Here is a 19,099-nt window from a genome sequence, read left to right on the forward strand (position 1 = left end):
CGGGCATGCAGCTCCCACCTGCGTGGCTCTTCCTCGGCGTCTCGGCTTTGCTTTCTGCAAATGAGCAAGCTGCAGCGGCATCGAGTCAGCTTGCAAGCCCCTGCCCTCCTCTCCCCTCTGCAGAGGTCTCCTTGCTCTGTATTTCCAGGTAAACAGGTGCCTGGGAGCAGTGCTGGGTGGGAAATGATACCCCCATCACCAAGACGCTTTCCTGGGGAGGATCATGAGCGCTGCCGACCACTGGAGCCCCCCGGCTGCTGGTGCTGGGGCAGGAATGCCAGGAACGCGATCACAATTTGAGGCTTCCCGGGAGGTCGGGTGGAGGAGCTGTGACCTCCTGGCCGTGCCGTGGGGAGGGGGATGCTGCGTGCCCCCCGCTGGGGCACGGCGGAGTTGATGCCAGCCGCTGGTGGTAAAGTGGGTGAAGGCAGTGCCGGGTTCGAGGCGGTTTGGGGCCTGGGTGGCTCTGCAGCTCCCCTCCTCCAGGGAGCAATTTGTCTGCAAGGTGATGTATTGCCACGGGGGAGCGGGGCACATTCCTTCCCTCGCCTCCCCTGCCTTATCTCCCGGCTGTCGGGCGGCCCGGAGTGATGGGAAGCAGAGCTGGTGCCCCCCTGTCCTGCGCCCCGCTGGCTGTCGGATAAACCAAGATGTGGGGGGGAAAAGGGAGCTGCCCCCGCATCGCTGCCCTCCCCTCGGACCGGGGCTCCTGGTCTTTGCTGACGGGTAACGAGTTACGAGGCAAATGCGCGGTGGCTTTGGTGAGACCTGACCCGTCCCGTGCTCTCCCCGGGGTCTCGGGCCTGCTGGTATTTTATTTTTAGCCTCGCCGGGAGGACGGCGGACGGATTGTTTGCTTTGCAGCGGCCCCGCCGTCGGAGCTCGCTGTGCCCGCTGCCACAGCCTGCATATTTCCCACGAGGGCCGACAAATTAAAAATACTCCTTTGACGAGTGTCCCCGGTGCCCCCATGAGCTGGCTGGGGTCACAGCAGGAGGCGCAGGACGCCAGAGCCAGGCTCGGGGCACTTCGGGTCCGCCGCACGTTGGAGGTGTGCGGGTGCCCTGCTCGGGGTGAGTCCCCGTGCCGCAGCGCGCCTGGGCTGCCTGCCTGCTGACACCGAGGAGTTTGTTATCCCCTGGATGATTTGATTGCTCCCTCAGGCAGTTGTGACATTTTAATGGTTTATCTTATCGAGGAATTCGCTGGGAGGAAGTTTCTGTCTCTCCATGAGTAAATGTTTAGGAACGCTGCGGTCCCGGGGGCTCGACGGTGCGGCGTGGCTGGGGGAGGCCGGTCCCAGCAGAAATGTCCTCCCGAAGCCACCACCTGCGTCACCGCCGCCGTGGCCTGGTGGCTGCTGTCACGCACGCTGGCTTGGGGGCTGCACTTGCAACCATGCAGCACCCCTTTCTGCCACAAAAATCACTGCTGCACCGAGTTTGTCAGGACTGGGGGGGGGGGGGGCGGGGAAGGATTCTGCCTGTGCGCATCTCGGGAGGACTTGGGCATCACGGGGAGCCGCGCGCTGATTTTGTGGGTTGCGGTTGGTCATTGAGTCGCTTTGTGCTTGGTTTCGTCCCAAAGTCAGCCTCAGGTCCCCAGCGAGGGGCAGCGTGCTGCGCTGGGGGCGTGTGCGTCCCGGCCCCTGGCACAGCTGTGTCCTGCCGTCCGTCCGTCCGTCCCTCCACATGGGAGGTCAGCGGGATGTGGCAATATCCTCGGGCCTCTTGCGCGTGTGTCCCGATGAGTGCCTTTTAACTGCTGTTTGTGTTTTCGGATGAGGAAGAGATTAAAATCCCAAACATCGATAGGTTTTAAAGATACCATCTGCCTCTGACAGTTGCCGAATTTTTTCTGCTTGGTGAGTAAGTGCTCCCGCCTCCAGCGTTCCTGCTGGGCCGGCGCTGAGGTTTCGTCCCTTCCCCAGCAGCCCTCACGTGGAGGAGGTGAAGGTGAGCGGACGGGGCAGCACCGCCGTGTGCCCTTATTTCCGCACCGGGGTGCCGGGTATCCAGGCCTGCAGCGCCGCGCGTGGTGCTTTGTCAGAGGTTAGCTGGCCCAACTGTTTGGCAGCCGCGATTTTCCCAGCCAACTCCCCCGTCTCACGGCTCACTCCGCCGCGTTTTGTGCCCTTTGGAGCTGGGTGCTTTCTCCTGCCTTGCGTTAGGAGCACGCAACGGTGCTGCTGTCGCCTCCCCGCGTTAACTGGGTGAGCTTTCTGCAGGCTAACAAAGGAGCCTGCTGTAAAGCGAGGGCAGGCTTTGGAAAGGTTGCAGGGCTGCAGCGTGCCGGCATGAGACAGCTTTGGCACCCCAGGTCTGAGCTGTGCATGGGGTTGGTGGAGGAGACGGGGCAGCCTCACGGCCCCGTGGGTGCCCCAGCAGCAGGGTGCGCACCCTGAAACCGTCAAAACATTTTGCCACTGCAGAAAGGGGGCTGGTGGGGGCTGTTATCCTAAGCCCCTCCACTTATGCATCCCTAGCACAAGCTTGATGCATGCGGCAGGGAGGAAGGTAATTCCTCATTCTCCACCAGAAGCAACCCCAGGTGTCCTCCCTGCTGGTCCTGGTGGGGCACGGAGCCGTGCTGCTGCGGGGACAGCTGCCAGAGCATCCCACACCACTTCTCTGAGGGGGCTGGGGGCATTTTTAGCAGGAGTCAAAAGCAAGAGAAAGGCCCGGGGAGGGGAGGAAGGAAGCTGCGGGTGAGGGGCGATCAGATTGCCCCACCAGCTCTGCCCGGGCTTGCTCTGCTAAAAATGCCGATGGCCTTCTGTCCTGGTGGGCGAGGTGCTCGCTGGGGCAGTGGCACCTGGAGGGGGCTCGTCCTGCCCCAGCTGTGGGGTCGGGTCTGCAGCTGGAGGGCTGGGGGGAGCCGGGGCAGGCGCACCCCTCGGGGTCCCTCTCTGCGGTGTCGCCTCCGCGCTCTGCTCGGACCTGGGGCTCCCTCTGCTGTCTGTCCGTCCGCCCGCCTGTCCGTCCGCCTGCCTGTCCCTCCGTCTGTCTGTCCGTCTGCGCCGCTCGCTGCGCTCAGCTTGTGGTGGGGAGCCCCCGGGGGGGAGCGGCCGGTGAGACACCACGGGGACCTGCTGGGTGTCCTCGTGTCCCCAGCAGCCACCCGGACCCGCAGGATGGGGGCTGCTGAGCTCCCACTCCCGTCCCATCCCCAAACCCTCCAGGGCGAGAGCTCGAAGCGCAGTGGCAGGAGGCACCAACAAGCCCCACACGCTGCAGCACTAGCACAGCAAAAGCAAATATTTTCCTGGCCGGGTCCCCTGCCACAGCCCCGGGCTCTCCCGGTGCCCCGGGGTTGCTGGAAACCCGCTGGCTCAGCCCCGTGCCCCAGCGCCCCGCTCCAAACGCGGTTATTGGTTAACCACGGGTGGGGAGCTGCAGGTTAGAAACCAGGGGGACGTGCTCTCCGGCTTTTCTTCCCCTGACGCCCTGTGCACGCTGCCTCCCTGCTCCCAGCCCGAGGATCCGCGCTGCGGCTGCGCGCTTGGTGCGCCCCGGCACGGTGCCGCCCCCCGCCAGCCCCGAAATGCCCCCGGCGGAGGCGAGGCGGCTTGCCGGGGCTTGTGGTGCTCCTGCCCGGCGTTCTGCCTGCTGCGCATCTCCAGAGCGTTGCTCCTGCCCTCCGCTCCTGCCCCCTGCTTTGGGGGAGAGGCCGTGGGAAATGGAGCCCGCATCCCCCCTGCGCGGGGCGGCGTGCGCGGTGCATTCCTCGGCTGCGCCCGTGGCCCGTCAACAACCCCTTTGTGGCAAAACTGAATCCCTCCATTGTCGAGGAGCCTAAAAGGGCTGTTTCTCTGCACAGCCCAGCACGGATTCCGGGGCTTTTCCTCGCCGACCGCCTCTGCGTTGGGCCCCTGCGAGGCTGGGGCAGAAAGGCTGCTGAGCCTGGCATTTCCACACGTCCTTCCCGCAGGGGTGGGAGGAGGGCGGCAGCACCCGGCATCCCCCGGCCCTGACTCACCAGCGTGAGAAAGGGATTTGGGCTCCGTCCAGGGAACAGCTTTGCTGTCCGTCTGTCCATCTGGGCGGCCAGGAATGAGCCCGTCACGGCTGTCCCCCTCTGCAGTGCCCTCTCCTCCTGGATCCCCGGGTATGTTGGGCAACGCTGGAAAGGAAAAGGCTTTGTGTCCAGGACCTGGACCCAGGTCTGGCCTTCCCTGACCTGGACCAGCCTTGCTTGGCTGCGGTGCAAAGCCCTGTTTGCTGCGGTACTTTTGCACGGGTTTCGTCCGAGTGCTTGTCATCGCTGGGCGGAGGGGGACCCCCCTGGCCTAGCAACACGCCTGCAAAATCCCCTCCACGCTGCTCCCGAAGCGATGCACTTGCTGCAGGGAGGCAGCGCCTGGGATTTGTCCCCCTGCAAAGCGTCCCCAGCAGACGGGCAAACGTGCTGCTCCCGCGGGGGGGCACGGGCGCACGGGTTCGTCCTGGGGTGGAGCGGCCTCGGGAAGCGCAGCGGGGCCCTGTCCTGTTGGGACACGACGAGGCAGGCGGTGCTGGCAGGAGCTGCAGGGAGCTCCCCCCTCACGGGGGGGGGGGCACGCGGAAACCTGGGCGTAAAGGCAAAAAATGCAGGCAAAAAATGCGTGACATTGGTTGCAGGCTGCTCCGCGGCGGGGGAGAGCTGTTCCACAAAGCGCTCGTGTAACAACATCAGTTTTGGGGCAAGCGTGTTAGCGCGGCATGGTTCCCCTGCCAGCTAGCACTTTAATGGGAAAACTCGCCCGTATCGCCCCAAAACGTAGCGTGGGAAGCGTTGCGTGAAGCTAACAGACATCTGAGCCTTAGTCTGCATGCTTTTCCAGCACCTCCTGGTCATGGAGGGCTTGGGGACGCGCGGAGCGGCCGTGTCCCCAGCTGGCTCCGAGGCTGAGCTGCTCAGCAGAGGCTTTCGCAACTGGCTTCGGCAAAACCCCAGCACTGGAGGCTACGATTGCTCACATGTCCTGGCTTCGAGACGGGGCTGGCGCATGATGCTTGGGGGGGGCCCGGCTGCTCTCCCCCAGAGCCCTGCTCGCTCGCTGTCCCGCCGTAGCACCTGGGGGGTCCTGGCAGCGAGACTGATCGGGGAAAGCGTCTCGAAAGCACTTGCTGCTCCGGGGACTTGTTGCATTTCCATCCAGGGGAAATCTGGATTTTTTCCTCCTCCTTCCTTTGGGTGGGAAGGAGTTAACGGCGGGGAGCAGCAGCAGCTGGCTGATGCGGGGCAGGGAGCGCAAGGAGCTCGCACCCACCACTGGCTCGGCTCCCAGACGTGTCTGGGGGCTCAGGTGGGTCCCCGGCCCGGCCTCGTGCCCCCAGGGGGACGTGCCCACTGCAAGGGAGGCTGGCGCTCGGCAGAGGAGGGCTTGGCGTGGCCAGCAGCACAGCCACTCCTCCTTCTGCTCCGGTTTGAAGGCTCGGCGCTGGGGAGGAGAGACCGATGTGAGCACTGCGGGCGCCTCACCGGGGCTGAACTCCTGCCTCTGCCCTCCTCTCCTTCCCCCAGCCCCTCTGTTTCTCTTCGCGAAGCAACTGGGCTCGATTTCCCTTCCCCATGGCTCCACACCGCCTGGGGCTTTTGCTGCTGCTGGCTTCCTGCTGCTTCTCCTCCTCCGAGGCACAGCTCCTGGACTGGATTTGGGGCAGCTCGAAAACCACGGGAACCCCTGTGGCACCCAGCACTGGAGCTGCCGCGTCCCAGCTGGCAGAGGCATCGCCCACCCCGAGCGCGCCCCCAGGGACGGCAGCACAGCAGCGTGACCCTGCGGCGGGGGGCCCGGCCACCACGCAGCAGCACCAGGAGCAGGACCCCAGCACGGCAGTGCCCACGGGCCAGGAGAGCGCGGACGGCACCGAGCAGTGGGACAGGAGCTCTGCGGGCATCACGGCGCCGACGAGCATCTCGTGGACGGCCACTCCCCCCAGCAGCACGCCATCCGCCCACGTCCCCGCCGAGGCCCCGCGTCCCGCAGGGACGGGGCACCCCGATGCGACGGAGCCACCCCGGCAGACGGAGGGGACACGGGTGTCCCTGCAGAAGCCGGTGGCTGCCCGCCCAGGTAGTGCTCCTTTCCCTTTCTCACCAGGTGACGGTGCCCGCGAGCAGGTGGCGCCAGCCCCGGACCCCACGAGAGACGGAGCATCGCCCACGCCACGTGCTGCAGACCGCGCCGGCACGTGGGGCGGGGGACCCTCGGTGGCCCCCGGGCCGTCCCCTGCCGCTCCAAGCGCCGCCCCGCTGGGTGGCAGGGACCCAAAGCACGGCAGCAGCCAAGGCACCGGTGGTGGGGGGCTGGCGCTGGCCGGTGCAGACGGGAGCCGGAGCCCTTCTGCGCCCCAACAGAGGGCAGCTGGCGGTGTGGATTCTCGTCCTGCTGACACCGCCGGTGCTCCCCACTTTGATTTACTAACCTCCACCCTGCGGCTCGCTGGCGGTGGCGGCGAGGGTCTCGCTTCCTCCTTTCCCGGACTGATGCCAGCGGCCGGGCGCTGCCTGCCCCTCCCGGCCAACCTGCCCTTCTGCACCGTGCTGGGCACCGACCATGTCAGATTGCCGAATTATCTCAGCCACGGCAGCGAGGCGGAAATTCGGGCTGCTTTGCATGAGTGGGAGGGGCTGCTTGAGTCTCGGTGCCACCGCTACTTGGAGTGGTTCCTCTGCTTGCTCCTGGTCCCTGGGTGTAGCGCCTCTGTCCCCGTAACCCCCCCGCCGTGCCAGGGCTTCTGCGAGGCCGTCAGAGACCTGTGCTGGATGCACTCTGCCGGCGGGCGCCTGCCTCTGCCTTGTGACTCTCTCCCCGAGGAGGACGGAGGGTATTCTTGTGTCTTTATTAATGTGTCTGCAGGTAATGTGGCTGGGCGATCTCTGTCTGTGTGTCTGTCCTCCCCACGCCCCACCGGGCCAGCCACGCCTGGCTTTCCCGTGCGCCAAGGGATGCAACTGCCTCGTCTCTGCGGGAGGCTGCGGAGACCCCTGGCCAAAGCCTCCTTCCACCCAGCCTCGGCTTTTCCAGCTCTTGGGTGTTGGCTTCTTTTGCAAAGCTGAGCATCCCTGCCCTGTCCTCGGGCTGGTCCTCCATGCAGGGTGGCTGCGGAGCTCACCACGGGGGCTTCAAGGTGACCTGGGGAAGGGAACACCAGGGCATCGCTCCCAGCGGGGGCTGGGGCTGTGACCCCACGTACACACCTTCGCATGCTTGCCCCGCTCTCCTGCAGCTGCCCCAGCACCTTCGCTTTGGGGTTAATGATTTACCCACGGCTAATGTTTGATCCCCCCTGCTCAGAAGGCACGAGAGGTGCTTTGTGTCCTATTTTCACTACAAAGTGGTTTCGAGCTGTGTGTAACTTGGCCAGAAGCTTAGGCCTCCTTCTGCGGGGGGAGAAGCCAAGGGTGGCAGCTTGGGGCTGCTCACGGGGGGAGGTCAGAAGCACCCCTCGGAGCAGGGATCAGTCAGAGATGAAAGCCCCCCCCTACCACCCCTCACAGCTCTGCTGAATGAGGCTGTGTTCCCAGCCAGACCCCTGTGCCCTCGGGTGACGTCCAGGGGCGGCCAAGGCAGAGGGGTCTGGGCACAAGGGACGCACACGTGGCCTTGGTGGCTCCCCGGGCTGTCAAAGCGGCTCTGTCTGTGGGATGCTGCACGATGGGGGAGCAGAGATGGAGGCGGCGCAGGCGAAGAGCGGCTTGGAGCATCCCTGGGGCCCTTCCAAGGGCTACGGGACCCAAAGCTCGGTCACTGTAGCCTGACGCATCCCTGTATGATCCCATGCCAGCGCCACCAGCAACTGCAGTGGCGTCCGGCAGCCTTTGGCACCCAGCCGGGCCATGGGAGAGACGTGTGGCCGGCTCCGCAGCCCGCCGCGGGTGCTGGCAGTCCTCCACAGGACGGAGGGTGCAGTGTTTGGGCTCTCCAGGAATCGCTCTGGAAAAGGCACGCAGGTTTGGGGTTGAGATGGAGCTGCGTCTGGGGGATTTCCCTGCCTCCCCACTGTTGGGAATTTGGGGCAACCAGCGGGCACCCGACGGCACCAGCCCGCAGGCAGGGTCACGGTGCCGTGTCTGGCTTCTGGCTGCAGCACTTCCCGTGGCCAGGGCGAGCACAATGTCTCATTGTAGGCGGCGGTGCTGGGGAGCCTCACGCTCAGGCTGGGGGGCGAGTGCTGTCCTGCTGGCCGAGGGACTGTCCCCATGCCACGCGCGCAGTGGGACGGGACCTGGGCGCGTGCTCCCTGGCCGTGGGCTTGCTCGCACGTTGCACGTGGGCAAGGCGCGACCCTGTTTTCTTTGGGAAGCTTCCTCGTGTCGTCTCCCAGCCAGGGCACAAGCGGCACGTTTAGAGAGGAGGGGGGATCCCAGAGATGGCTGAAATACCAAGGGAAACACGCTTGAAAGTTGCCTTGCTAACAAAAGCCTCTTTCAGCCTTTCCCCCCCCACACCTCGAGCCCCAAGGCAGAGGATGGGCTGTCTGCATGGCGAAATTGCAGCAATGGCTCCTACACCCCTGCGAGCCCGTGCGGACCCCCGGGAGGAAGCTCTAATTTCCTCTTAGCTTAAAGCTTTTCCGAATTTGGCTTCCTCCAACCCGAGATAAGCGCAGTCCCTGCATCCTGGCGGCGTCTCTCGGCGCCGGGGCTGCTCCGTACGCACGCAGGGGTGGCCAGCGCCACGGGAGCGGCTTTCCTCGTGCCTGCGTGGAGCAACTCGAGGGTGGCTGCCATCCACAGGACTCATGCTTTTTGGGGTTGGCGGAGAGAAAACATGCCCCTGCCTCAAAAACGGGCGTTTCTAATCTCCCTCCAGCAGGGCCAGTCAGCCCTGGCGTCCTGGCTTGGCAGCCATGGGAGGCTGGGGATGCTCCGCTTGCACAGGTGCCCGCAGGCTTTGGAAGAGAAACCCAGGTATTCATCTCCTCCCACCATCCCAAAGGACATGTTTTCCTTCCAGGCTGGGCAGGGCTGGGCTGATTTCTTTCCTTTTTTTTTTTTTTTTTTTTTTTTTTAATATCTTTTTATTTTTCAAAGAGCTCTGGAGGAAGATACTTGGCTCCAGAGCAGGGTGGAGGTTCCCGGCCTCCTGTGCACACCTCTGCCCCGATATCCCCTGCCTGTGCTCAACATGGGGAAGTAGGAATACTGAATTGCCTCAGCTTCTTGCAGAGGCCCCTTGTGTCCCTGGCTCGAGAAGGGGACAAAATCCCCGTCCTGGCTGGCAGCTTGGAGCAGGTCCCATACCGCAGCCCTCGGCCATTTTGGAGTGCGGGTGGCCGCCGTGGTAGTGGCAAGCCCGAAATGGGGACGTGCACCTGGGAGCAGCTGTCAGATTTTTCTCACTCCTGGGAAATCTGGAGTTAAACATCACCGGCGTGCAGCATGCTCGCTCGCATCAAGTTGGCACCGGCCCGAGAGGTTGACATAGGAAGGGAGGAATCCAGCGCCCGTTGTGTGGGCGATGAGGATGTGCGTGCTGCCAAAACAACAGGAGTTTGCATCCAGAGGGCTGGCTCGCGCAGCCAGATGTTCAGCTGCGCCTGGTAGGAGAGACCGTCCTGACCAGAACTCCCCAAAGTGCCTTGAGAAAACGAGCCGGGGCAGGAGGCGAGCTGGAAATTGAGATCAGCTGGGAAGCCGGCGGGGTGCGCGTCGGCCCGGCAGCTTTCCCAGGCAGTGCAAGGGGAGGGCTGGGATTGTTCCCAGCCGCGGTGACCCTGCAGGGACAGGGCCATGTGGGGGTGGCCGTGACCCTGGAGCAGGCACGGGCATGCGTGGGCACGGGCGTGTGGCCGCACGTGCACGATCGCTTTGATTTTATCAGACCTGAGGGATACTGTGCAGCCGGAGAGCCAGCAGCAGGGACTGGGACACGTTTTGGGAGCTGCACCCTGATGGTGCTGGGGGAGCAGCTTGAGGAGCACTGCTGCTGCATCCAGTTTGCAGCTCCGGGGTGCACGGGAAGATGCCGGCTCCCTCCCTGCTCCCCAGAACCCCCCCTGCTCCGTTACGATGCACGTCCTGGTCCGTGGGTTGATCCATACGGATGTGCTGCCCATGCCCTGGCACCACCCCATCCAGGGACAAGGTTGTCCATCTGGACAGCAATTCCTCTCCCTCCCTCGGGAAGATCCCCGCTTGCTTTGGGAAGCTGAATCCGTCCAGGGAATGGGGCCAGAAGCAGGGTTAGCTGCTGGGGAAAGCATCAAAACGTTCCTCTGGAGACAATGAGTGTTGGGGTCATCTCTGCAAGACAAGAAAAGTGAAGTAGCAATTAATTGGAAAGGGCACGAAATATCCCGAAAGTTCACCAGCGAGTTTCCTTTTGGCTGGATGGGACTTTTAGGCTCAGCAGCTGAGATGCAAAGCAGAGCCTGCGTGTCGCTTTCCTCCCTCATTTCCAGCGGGTTGCGGAGCAGCAGCCCCGTGAGAGCACGCTGCCTTCCCAAGGAGGAGCGGGTGGCCCCGTGCGGTGTCCCCAAAGGTGCTGGGGAGAGGGGGGGACCTGCCAAGGGTGCGTGTCCTCGCTGTGCTGGTTGTCACCGTCTCCTCTCCCTCCTCTTGCAGAGAACCTGAGCACCGAGGTCAGCCTCCTGGAGCTGATCGGAGACCCCCCGCCAGAGGAGATCCTCAAAATCTACGGCCCCGACAACAACCCCGGCTATGTCTTTGGACCCAATGCCAACACGGGCCAGGTGGCTCGGTACCACCTGCCCAGCCCCTTCTACCGGGACTTCTCTCTCCTCTTCCACATCCAGCCCACCACCCCCCGGGCCGGTGTGCTCTTTGCCATCACGGACTCCTTGCAGAGCATCATCTACGTGGGCGTCAAGCTCTCGGACCTGCATGCGGGCAAGCAGCAGATCATCTTCTACTACACGGAGCCGGGCTCGCAGAGCTCCTACGCGGCGGCCACCTTCACCGTGCCCACGCTGCTCAACCAGTGGACGCGCTTCGCCATCAGCGTGGAGGAGGACGAAGTTGTCCTCTACCTGGACTGCGAGGAGTACGAGCGGGTCCGCTTCGAGCGCTCCCCGGATGAGATGGAGCTGGAAGAAGGCTCCGGGCTCTTCGTTGCTCAGGCTGGGGGGGCTGACCCAGATAAATACCAGGTAAGGCCTTGGGTCACCCCAACCTGCAGCTCCCAAGGAGAAGGGCAGCTGGACGTGACACCAGCCTCTTTGCCCACACTGTGAACCAGTCGACGTGTGTCGTGAGGAAGCCTGGCAAGAAGGGCTGGCTTAAGAAGCCACCAGCTTTATGTCCCTGGGCCTCCCCAGGGCAAAGCTCCCAAGGCAGAAGGCGATGGGGCTGCACCGTGGCATCCACCTTGGCCCATGGCTTTTCCAGCAGTGCACAGAGTATCTCTGAGCCTCCACTTTGCTAAAAATACCCATCTGCTTTGGTGCCTGCTAGCTGGGCTGGTGAAATGGTCTCTCTTAGCTGGAAAAAATGTCTGGGCTGGAGCATATCTTTGCTGGCCGGCTTTGGGCGGTATCTGCAGGAAGAGGTTTGAGAGCCGGGAGGGAAGGTGATAGCTCGGACTGCGATTTGAGCACAGCTTGCGTGTTAGATAAGATTTACGGAAAGTGTGGGGAAAATGCATCTGACATGGAAATCCCCCACAGCTCTTGGGGGGAGGAAAGCTGAGGACTGCACTCCTGAGCTTAACCATTGCCTTGGCTCACAACTGGCACCGCCGGGGCCTCGGAGCCATTAAACCGTGTCGGGCAGGGAGGCTGTGGAAAGGTCCCCGGGCAGGGATTAATAATTGATGGGCTGGGGACCAGTGGCTCAAGTTGGCCCCCGAGGGGTCTCTAGAGCAACCTCCTGCTCTTGAACCTGCTGGGAGGGCCAAGCTGTGGCCGTGGAAGAAATCACCTCCAAGCTGGAGGAGGTTTGGAGGATTTGGGAGGCGGGTGCGGAAGAAAAATCCAGAACAGAGCACACTCGTGCCTTCCTAGCAGGTGATGTTTCTGCCTCGGTGAGGAGGCAGCCTGCAGAGCGGCCCCCCTGCCAGCCCCAAGGAAGGGGAGGCTGAGGCTGAGGCCTCGCCGGCCCCCGGGGTGTCTGCGGGGCATCTGACTGCCTCATGACGCCCAGCCCGCGCTCCTGCCACCGACAGGGCCGAATAAATCCTGCAGATGGAGGGCTTGGCCACAGCGGGATGCCAGAGAAGAGGCCAGCGCCTGGAAGGGCCAGCCTGGAGTAGTGCATTTAGCATAGTGCAGGCTTGGTGCTGGTGCTTGGTGGGAGGAAACTTGGGACAGAGCCGGGCAGCCCCAGGAAGAGCTCAGAGCCCAAACGGGGGCTGTTTGCTTGGGGGCTGGTTATAGCTCTCTGTATTTTTATTTATAGATGGATAGCAGGCAGCCTGGCTGCACCGCGACTGCCCACGGTTCTTGTTTTCTTAAACACCTCGTGCTTCCTGAGCATGTCTCTTTCCCGGACACGGCACGCTGTGCTTGCCAGCAAGCCCCGGTGTTATTTTAGGTGTCTCGCCCAGAGACGAGGCACCGCTCCTCTCCGACCTCGCCTCCCAGCACGGCCCCTGGCGGGGTGGTTTTCTCCCTGCTGCCCTGCTGGGCTCAGAGCATCCCCACATCCCGTCCCAGCAGCGAGGACCTGGGCTTTGCCTCGTGGCCCTGCAGAGCTGCAGGGTCCGGCCAGTGCCCACGCACCCTCCTGGGTCAGGATGGGGATGGTGCCCCCCTGGCAGCACGGGTAGCTCAGCTCTGGGGGCTTCTCTGGAGGTGACGTCCTTAGGGAGGAGTTTGTGGAGGTTTGTTGTGTAAATAAGGGGTCTGAATGCTCACGACGATTCCAAAACCCAAATAAATGGTAAGGAAGTGGGGATTAGCCTAAGAAATACAAAATCAGACGGTGGCGGCCTGGGGCTGGCTGTCATCCCTGGCTGGGGAGGGGCAAGGCAGCAAGGCCGGCTGGGGTGGGCAGTGCTCCGGCGATGTGGAAGCGAGGAGCACATCCAAAAACTCCCCGTAAAAGCCTTGCTGTGCAGCTGCCCGGGGCCCGGCTGTGACCTCCTAGTGCTGGAGGGCTTTTTCCCATGGATCGGAGTCCGCAGCAGGGAGCTGAGCCCTGCCGGCAGCACGGGGCTGGGGTGCGAGGGGCTGGGGGCGAGGTCGTGCGCAGAGGTGCTGTATCCTGCAGCATGGGGGGATGGCTAGCCGCAGCCGGCATGTCCCACCTCTGCTTTGGGGACATGATGGCTCTGTAGGGTGGTGGCAGGGCAGCAGGACCCCATGTTGGTCCACAACGGTGTCTTGCAGGGTGTGATTGCTGACCTGAAGCTCCGAGGGGACCCGCGGGCAGCCGAGCACCAGTGCGAGGAGGAGGACGACGACGCCGAGGTGAGCGTTGGGTGGCCACAGCCTCGGGGGATCCTACCCCATCCAGCAGGCTGACCCGCTCTGTCTCTCCCCGGGCAAACGCAGGCATCTGGAGATTTTGGCAGCGGGGCAGAGGACAGGCGCCAGCCCTCGGGGAAGGATGGGGTGAGTTGGCGTTGCGCTCAGCGTCAACGTGCTGGTTGGCAAGGCTCAAAGCTGGTGTCCCCTTGTCGCCGGCACAGGGTGTCCCGGGGCTGGTGGATGCTGTCCCCGTCACCTCCCCACCCGTGGCAGCGGACAGCGGGTCGAGGAGTGGCGCAGGTTCCCCACAGCAGGCGGAGAGGACCAGAGCGGAGGAGAGGCTGCGGGTCCCTGCGGGAGGTAACGCTGGGGCACCGCAGCGGCAGTGGAGACACAGGAGGGTGGCTGTCCCCAGCGGTGTCAGCACCCAGAGCATCCAGGTCCCTCTCCTGTGTCCACAGGCGCTGGCCCCAAAGGAGAAAAAGGGGAGAAAGGCGAACGTGGCCTGAAAGGGGACTCGGGGACTGGTGGCGTCTTGGGGATGGGCAGCACCAAGGGCGAGAAGGTAGGTGACAGAGGTGCTGTTGGGGGCTGCCTCTCCCGCTGGTTTGCAGCCACATGTCCACGTTTGACACCCATCCGTCTCCGTTTCTCTCCCGCAGGGGCAAAAAGGTGAACTGGGCATCAAGGTGAGCATCGCTGGGGGAGCTGGGCAGTGCCGCAGGGCGAAGCTGTGCCCATGCCGGCTGTGAGCCCTGGGGGGCAGAGGGGCCGTGCTGCTGGGCACGGGCAGACGCCTTTCCCTCTGCTCCCCAGGGCAGCGCTGGCTTTGGCTATCCTGGCTCCAAGGGCCAGAAAGGCGAGCCCGGTGAGCCCGGCCCCCCCTCGCGGCATACCGACGGTGCAGTGCTGGAGCCAGTCACCGGCCCCCCCGGCCCCACCGGCCCCCCAGGGCTGCCGGGGAAGGAAGGGGCCCCTGGCAGGGACGGCGAGCCCGTGAGTTGAGACCCTAGCTCAGGCAGCCCCTCTCCTGGGTGCAGGGATGGGGCTGCTCCCCCTTTTCCCCGGCACACCTCACTGATCTCTGCTCTTTGCCATCCCTAGGGCGATCCCGGCGAGGATGGCAAACCCGTAAGTAGGGGGGCAGAGGGGTGCTGCATGGGATGGCCGCCCCTGCACCTCGCCACCTGCTGACGCCCAACCTCTGCCCCCCTTTGCAGGGCGTGATGGGGCCCCAGGGGTTCCCCGGGACACCAGGAGAGCCCGGGCTGAAGGGGGAGAAGGTGAGTGACCATGACAGTGCTTTGACTGTGCCCGTGCTGTAGCGGGTGGCCAGGCTGTGCTTGCAAACCACGCTCTCTCCTCCATCCCAGGGTGACCCCGGTGTGGGGCCAAGGGGCCCCCCAGGACTGCCAGGTCCCCCCGGACCACCGGGACCCTCCTTCAAGCAGGACAGGCTGGTAGGTGCCCCCGGGACATGGGGCGGCTGCGGGGCATGGCATGGGGATGCCTTGGGGCAGCACCCCTGCTCCGCTGGGCACCCTGGTCCCAGTGTTTCCCTTGCGCTTCTCCCCCAGACATTCATCGACATGGAGGGCTCCGGGTTTGGCAGTGACCTGGAGACCGTGCGGGTGAGTGTGGGACCCCTCCTCCGGGCAGGGAGCAAGGGACGCCTTTGGCCATCATCCCCTTCTTCTCTTACAGGGCCCGCGAGGGCCACCCGGTCCTCCGGGGCCCCCTGGTGTGCCCGGCTTGCCAGGGGAGCCGGGACGGTTTGGGATGAACAGCACAGACCTGCCAGGACCACCGGGGCTGCCCGGCAGAGATGGGGTCCCTGGGTCCCCGGGGCCAGAGGTAGGAGTGGGGTGGCCAAGGGGGAGCCATCCCAGGGCCACCCTGTGGTGGCAATAGCTCCGTGCCTGCCAGCACCACAGCATTCCCCCACGCTGAAGCCACCTCCTGGGCATCTTGCAGGGTCCTCAAGGTCCTCCTGGAAAAGACGGGATGCCTGGGCCACCAGGGCCCAAAGGAGAGCGGGTGAGTGTCCTCCATCCCGTGCACCCAGGATGTCTCTGCTCCCTCCTGGGGCAGCCAGCACCCTGGGGACCTGTAGCAGCTGCTGCTCCGTCCCCTGGCGCATCTCCGGAGGCCCCAGCTCCCTCCAGACCCAGCAAGGCCCGGGCTGGGGATCACCAACTTGCTCCCCTTCACACCCTCTTCTCCTCCTCCCCAGGGTGACGTGGGTGACCTCGGCCTCCCCGGAGCACCAGGACCCAAGGTACCATGCCCAGGGCTGGCTCCTCTCAGGGGGGGTCCCTTTGCAGGGATGCTGTGCTGGGGGCAGCCCTTGCACAGACGTGGGGGCCGCGGGCACGTGGGCTCTTCTCAGAGCAGAACGGTGCCGGGGCTTGAGGGCGCAGGGTGCTGCCGCCCAAGTGGTGCCATGGGCCAGAGGGATGCCTGTGAGCCTGGCACACTGGGACGGGAAAGTGCCCACACGGGCAGTATGCAACAGGGATGTTTTTCTGCCTTCAAACACGAGGGTGGCCCTGAAAGGAGCCAGTGGGTGCCTGCACCCTGTTCAGAAACACCCCGTCTTCTGCACATCTCTCTTCTCTCTGTACCCACTCCTCTTCTCACCTCTAACCAGAGCAAACCACCTCCTCTCCCCTCCTGCCTGCTCCAGCTTCTTTCTTTCCACTCCACATCCCCACCTCTGGGAGAGGCGAGGGTCGAGGTAACAGCAGGCAGGTGGCACAGCGGGGACACACACACTTGCCATCCCCTCCCTGCAGGGCCAGGCTGCCCCTTGCCCACCACAGCCCTGCAGCCAAACTGTTAATTACACGTGCTGTTAATTACACACGGTTTAACGTGCCTCGGAGCTGGGAGCTCACCGGCATTGAGAGCGTAGACGGGGTGGGAGATAGGGGCGAGGGCTGAGCAGACTGCTTAGAGACCTGTAACACAATGCAGGGGTGCATGCGAGTGTCCCAGCTCGGTGCTGAGTTCACCCTGCTGTTGGGGCAGCATGGAGGGAAAAAGAAAAAAAAAAAAGTAAAAAAACATTTATGAATTTAGACGAGCCTCTGGTGGCCACCGTGCACATTGCAGAGGGACCTGGGGTGTTGGCTGGGCTGCCAGGCTGAGGGATGGCTGCGTGGGGATGGCTCTGTGGGCTCCCATCCACACCCTCCTCTTCTTTCCCCTTTGCAGGGCAGCAAGGGAGACACGGGGCCAGCAGGCGCCCCAGGAGAGATGGGGTTAGCTGGCCTTCCCGGGCCCATCGGACCCCGAGGGCAGCCAGGCCCACCTGGCCCACCGGGGCCACCAGGGCCGGCGTACGAGGCTGGATTTGTAAGTGCCAGGAGCGTTCAGGGGAAAGGCGCAGGGTGGGAGGAGGGGGACAGGCACGGCTCAGCCCCTTCTCCTGCCCCAGGCCGACATGGAGGGCTCGGGGCTGCCGCTCGCCGCCGGCTCCCCTGGACCGCGCGGGCCCGACGGACCTCAGGTAACTTGGGGCTGTCGCGCCCCTTCCCTCCCTTCCAACCCCGCTGGGCGCTGCGTGCTCACGTCCCCTTGTCCGTGTGTCCTACAGGGCGTGCCAGGACTGCCGGGGATCAAGGGGGAGGTCGGCAGCCCCGGGCAGCCTGGTTTGCCGGGACCGAAGGTAGGAGCGGGATGCCGGGGGGGATGTTTGGGGATGCCAGGGGGGGTGCTGTGCCTGCATCTCGCCCTGTCCCGATGCTTCTTCCAGGGGGACGCTGGCATGCCCGGCGTGGATGGCCGCCCTGGCCTGGAGGGCTTCCCTGGACCGCAGGTAGGAGCATGCCCCCGGCCCCATCTCCATGTAGATCTCTGCTCCCAGCAGCCAAAACCCCCCATGCCTTCAGCTGCTGCTCTGCTCGGTGCCCACCACACGTGGGGGATGCTCGTGCTGCTCCCAGCCCCGTCCCCATCAGCTGGCGGGCATTGCCACAGCGCACCCCATCCCCCGAAGGCGCCGCCTCTCGGGACGCTCACCCACGCTCCCTTCTCCTTGCAGGGACCCAAAGGCGACAGAGGCAGCCCCGGTGAGAAGGTAGGTGCGGGCTTGGTGCCGCGCTGCCGATGGGGCTGGTCGGTGGCAGCCGGCACACTGACCCTTGCGTTTTCCAGGGCGAGCGAGGCCAAGATGGAGTGGGGCTGCCCGGTCCCCCCGGCCTGCCTGGCCCCCCCGGACAGGTCGTCTACGTCTCGGGTGAAGACGTAAGTCATTCCCACGCTTGGGGGGAGCTAACGCTGGGGAGGAGGGGCTTACCCAGCGCCCGTTGTGCAGAAATAAAACTAGGGGGACTTCTCCTGCAGCTCTGCCCGTGCTGCAGGCTGGGCTCCAGAGCAAAGGTCTCATTAAAAAAACATTTTGACTGTTTTTCCAGAGGTCTTTGGCGGCTCTGCCGGGCCCAGAGGTAGGTACCTCACCTCCCTGCCGCCCGCGGTGCTGGGAGGGCTCCGCGGCTGGAAAGCTGCTGCCTGTTCTCACCTGTGTCTGTTCCCCCTGCAGGGCAGACCGGGCCACGCCGGCTTCCCGGTGAGTTGGGGGGACACCAGAGCCAGCAGTGGGGCAGCCCCCGGGGGCCAGCTGGGACTGGGGGCAAGCATCCAGAGGAACGGTCGGGAAAGCATCCGCCCAACTCGCCCCTCGGGGAATAGGGCAGATGAATGAAAATAGGCCGTGCCAGAGGGAAACTGTCAGCGAGCAGAGAAGCTGAGAGCCAAAATTCTTGCGAGCTTGAGGGCACTGTGAGGGACTGATGGCTGCCAGCCTGCTGGCACGAGCCTGGCCAGCCCTCCTTGCCAGGGAGAGACGCTCCAGGCATTTGTTCCAAACCTCTGGTTATCAATCCTGCCACGCTTTTTGGTGTGGCGGTCCCAGAGCCAAGCCGAGCCCCACCGTGCGCCCTGGGCTGAGCTCCAGCGTTAGGGGGGAGGCAGGCGTGGAGGTGGCGGGGCAGAAACAGCCATCGCTGGGTCGGGTCTGCTTCTGGTGGCTGATGCCCCGTGCTTCTCCGTGCAGGGCCCGGTGGGACCAAAAGGGGACCAGGGCTCGCCTGGCTTGCAGGGCTCCCCAGGGCTGAAGGTAATGGTTTGCATTCCCCCACCCCTCTTGAGCCCTGGCATTGGTGCCGGTTCACCTGTCTCCCCTTGTGCCTCCTGCTTTCTTGCAGGGAGAGAAGGGAGAGCCCGGCGTCATCATTAGCCCAGACGGGACCATCGTTGCCGCTAATGTGAAAGGAGAGAAGGTGGGTGTGCTGCTGAGGGGCCGGGCGCATCCTGTGCCACAGCGCAGTGCCGGGTGCTCCTGGTGCAATAATTCCCCGTCTGCTGTCCACAGGGGGAGCCAGGGCTGCAGGGACCGATGGGCCCGTCTGTAAGTCAGCACCACCGTCCTCCTCGTGTCCCGTGGGAGGGAAGGGGCTCCTCCCGCAGCTCTGAACGCTCCCATCTTCTCTCTCTCCAGGGCCCCCACGGACGAGCAGGGCTGAAGGGAGAAATTGGCTTTCCGGGCAGACCTGTAAGACCCGCTCCTGGTTTGTTTGTCTCTGCCTCTGGGCCACCACCTCCTCTACCTCGGTCACCCCCAAAACACCCCCAGCCCGCTCCCCGGCATGTCTGCAGGGGGTGGTGGGCTCAGAAGGAAGCACCTTGAGGGCAGGGGCACCAGTGACCCCAGAACAGGGACAGGGTCAAGGCTGATGTTT

General features: G+C 64.3%; 1 protein-coding gene across 5 annotated transcripts in view; it reads left to right on the top strand.

Moving 5' to 3' along the window:
* The window catches only part of COL18A1 (collagen type XVIII alpha 1 chain), a 23,669-nt gene continuing 4,570 nt past the window's right edge, over positions 1-19,099 (top strand). The window contains exons 1-27 of one of the 5 annotated variants that reach the window (XM_040561265.1): positions 1-148; positions 10,555-11,099; positions 13,278-13,358; positions 13,443-13,502; positions 13,580-13,718; positions 13,799-13,923; positions 14,021-14,047; positions 14,175-14,354; positions 14,463-14,489; positions 14,579-14,641; positions 14,732-14,818; positions 14,936-14,989; positions 15,063-15,212; positions 15,333-15,395; positions 15,592-15,636; positions 16,575-16,715; positions 16,798-16,869; positions 16,957-17,028; positions 17,116-17,178; positions 17,404-17,439; positions 17,517-17,606; positions 17,777-17,806; positions 17,902-17,928; positions 18,415-18,477; positions 18,566-18,640; positions 18,733-18,768; positions 18,859-18,912. In XM_040561265.1, coding sequence (XP_040417199.1) covers positions 61-148; positions 10,555-11,099; positions 13,278-13,358; positions 13,443-13,502; positions 13,580-13,718; positions 13,799-13,923; positions 14,021-14,047; positions 14,175-14,354; positions 14,463-14,489; positions 14,579-14,641; positions 14,732-14,818; positions 14,936-14,989; positions 15,063-15,212; positions 15,333-15,395; positions 15,592-15,636; positions 16,575-16,715; positions 16,798-16,869; positions 16,957-17,028; positions 17,116-17,178; positions 17,404-17,439; positions 17,517-17,606; positions 17,777-17,806; positions 17,902-17,928; positions 18,415-18,477; positions 18,566-18,640; positions 18,733-18,768; positions 18,859-18,912 — 2,493 coding nt within the window. In that variant the 5' untranslated portion in view covers positions 1-60. Of the gene's footprint in view, positions 149-4,037; positions 4,108-5,195; positions 6,059-6,099; positions 6,845-10,554; positions 11,100-13,277; positions 13,359-13,442; positions 13,503-13,579; positions 13,719-13,798; positions 13,924-14,020; positions 14,048-14,174; positions 14,355-14,462; positions 14,490-14,578; positions 14,642-14,731; positions 14,819-14,935; positions 14,990-15,062; positions 15,213-15,332; positions 15,396-15,591; positions 15,637-16,574; positions 16,716-16,797; positions 16,870-16,956; positions 17,029-17,115; positions 17,179-17,403; positions 17,440-17,516; positions 17,607-17,776; positions 17,807-17,901; positions 17,929-18,414; positions 18,478-18,565; positions 18,641-18,732; positions 18,769-18,858; positions 18,913-19,099 lie in introns of those variants that run through there. The other 4 variants (XM_040561266.1, XM_040561261.1, XM_040561262.1 and 1 more) reach the window with 4 other exon arrangements.

Source organism: Cygnus olor, chromosome 6, assembly GCF_009769625.2.
Source record: "Cygnus olor isolate bCygOlo1 chromosome 6, bCygOlo1.pri.v2, whole genome shotgun sequence".
Taxonomy (NCBI): Eukaryota; Metazoa; Chordata; class Aves; order Anseriformes; family Anatidae; genus Cygnus; species Cygnus olor.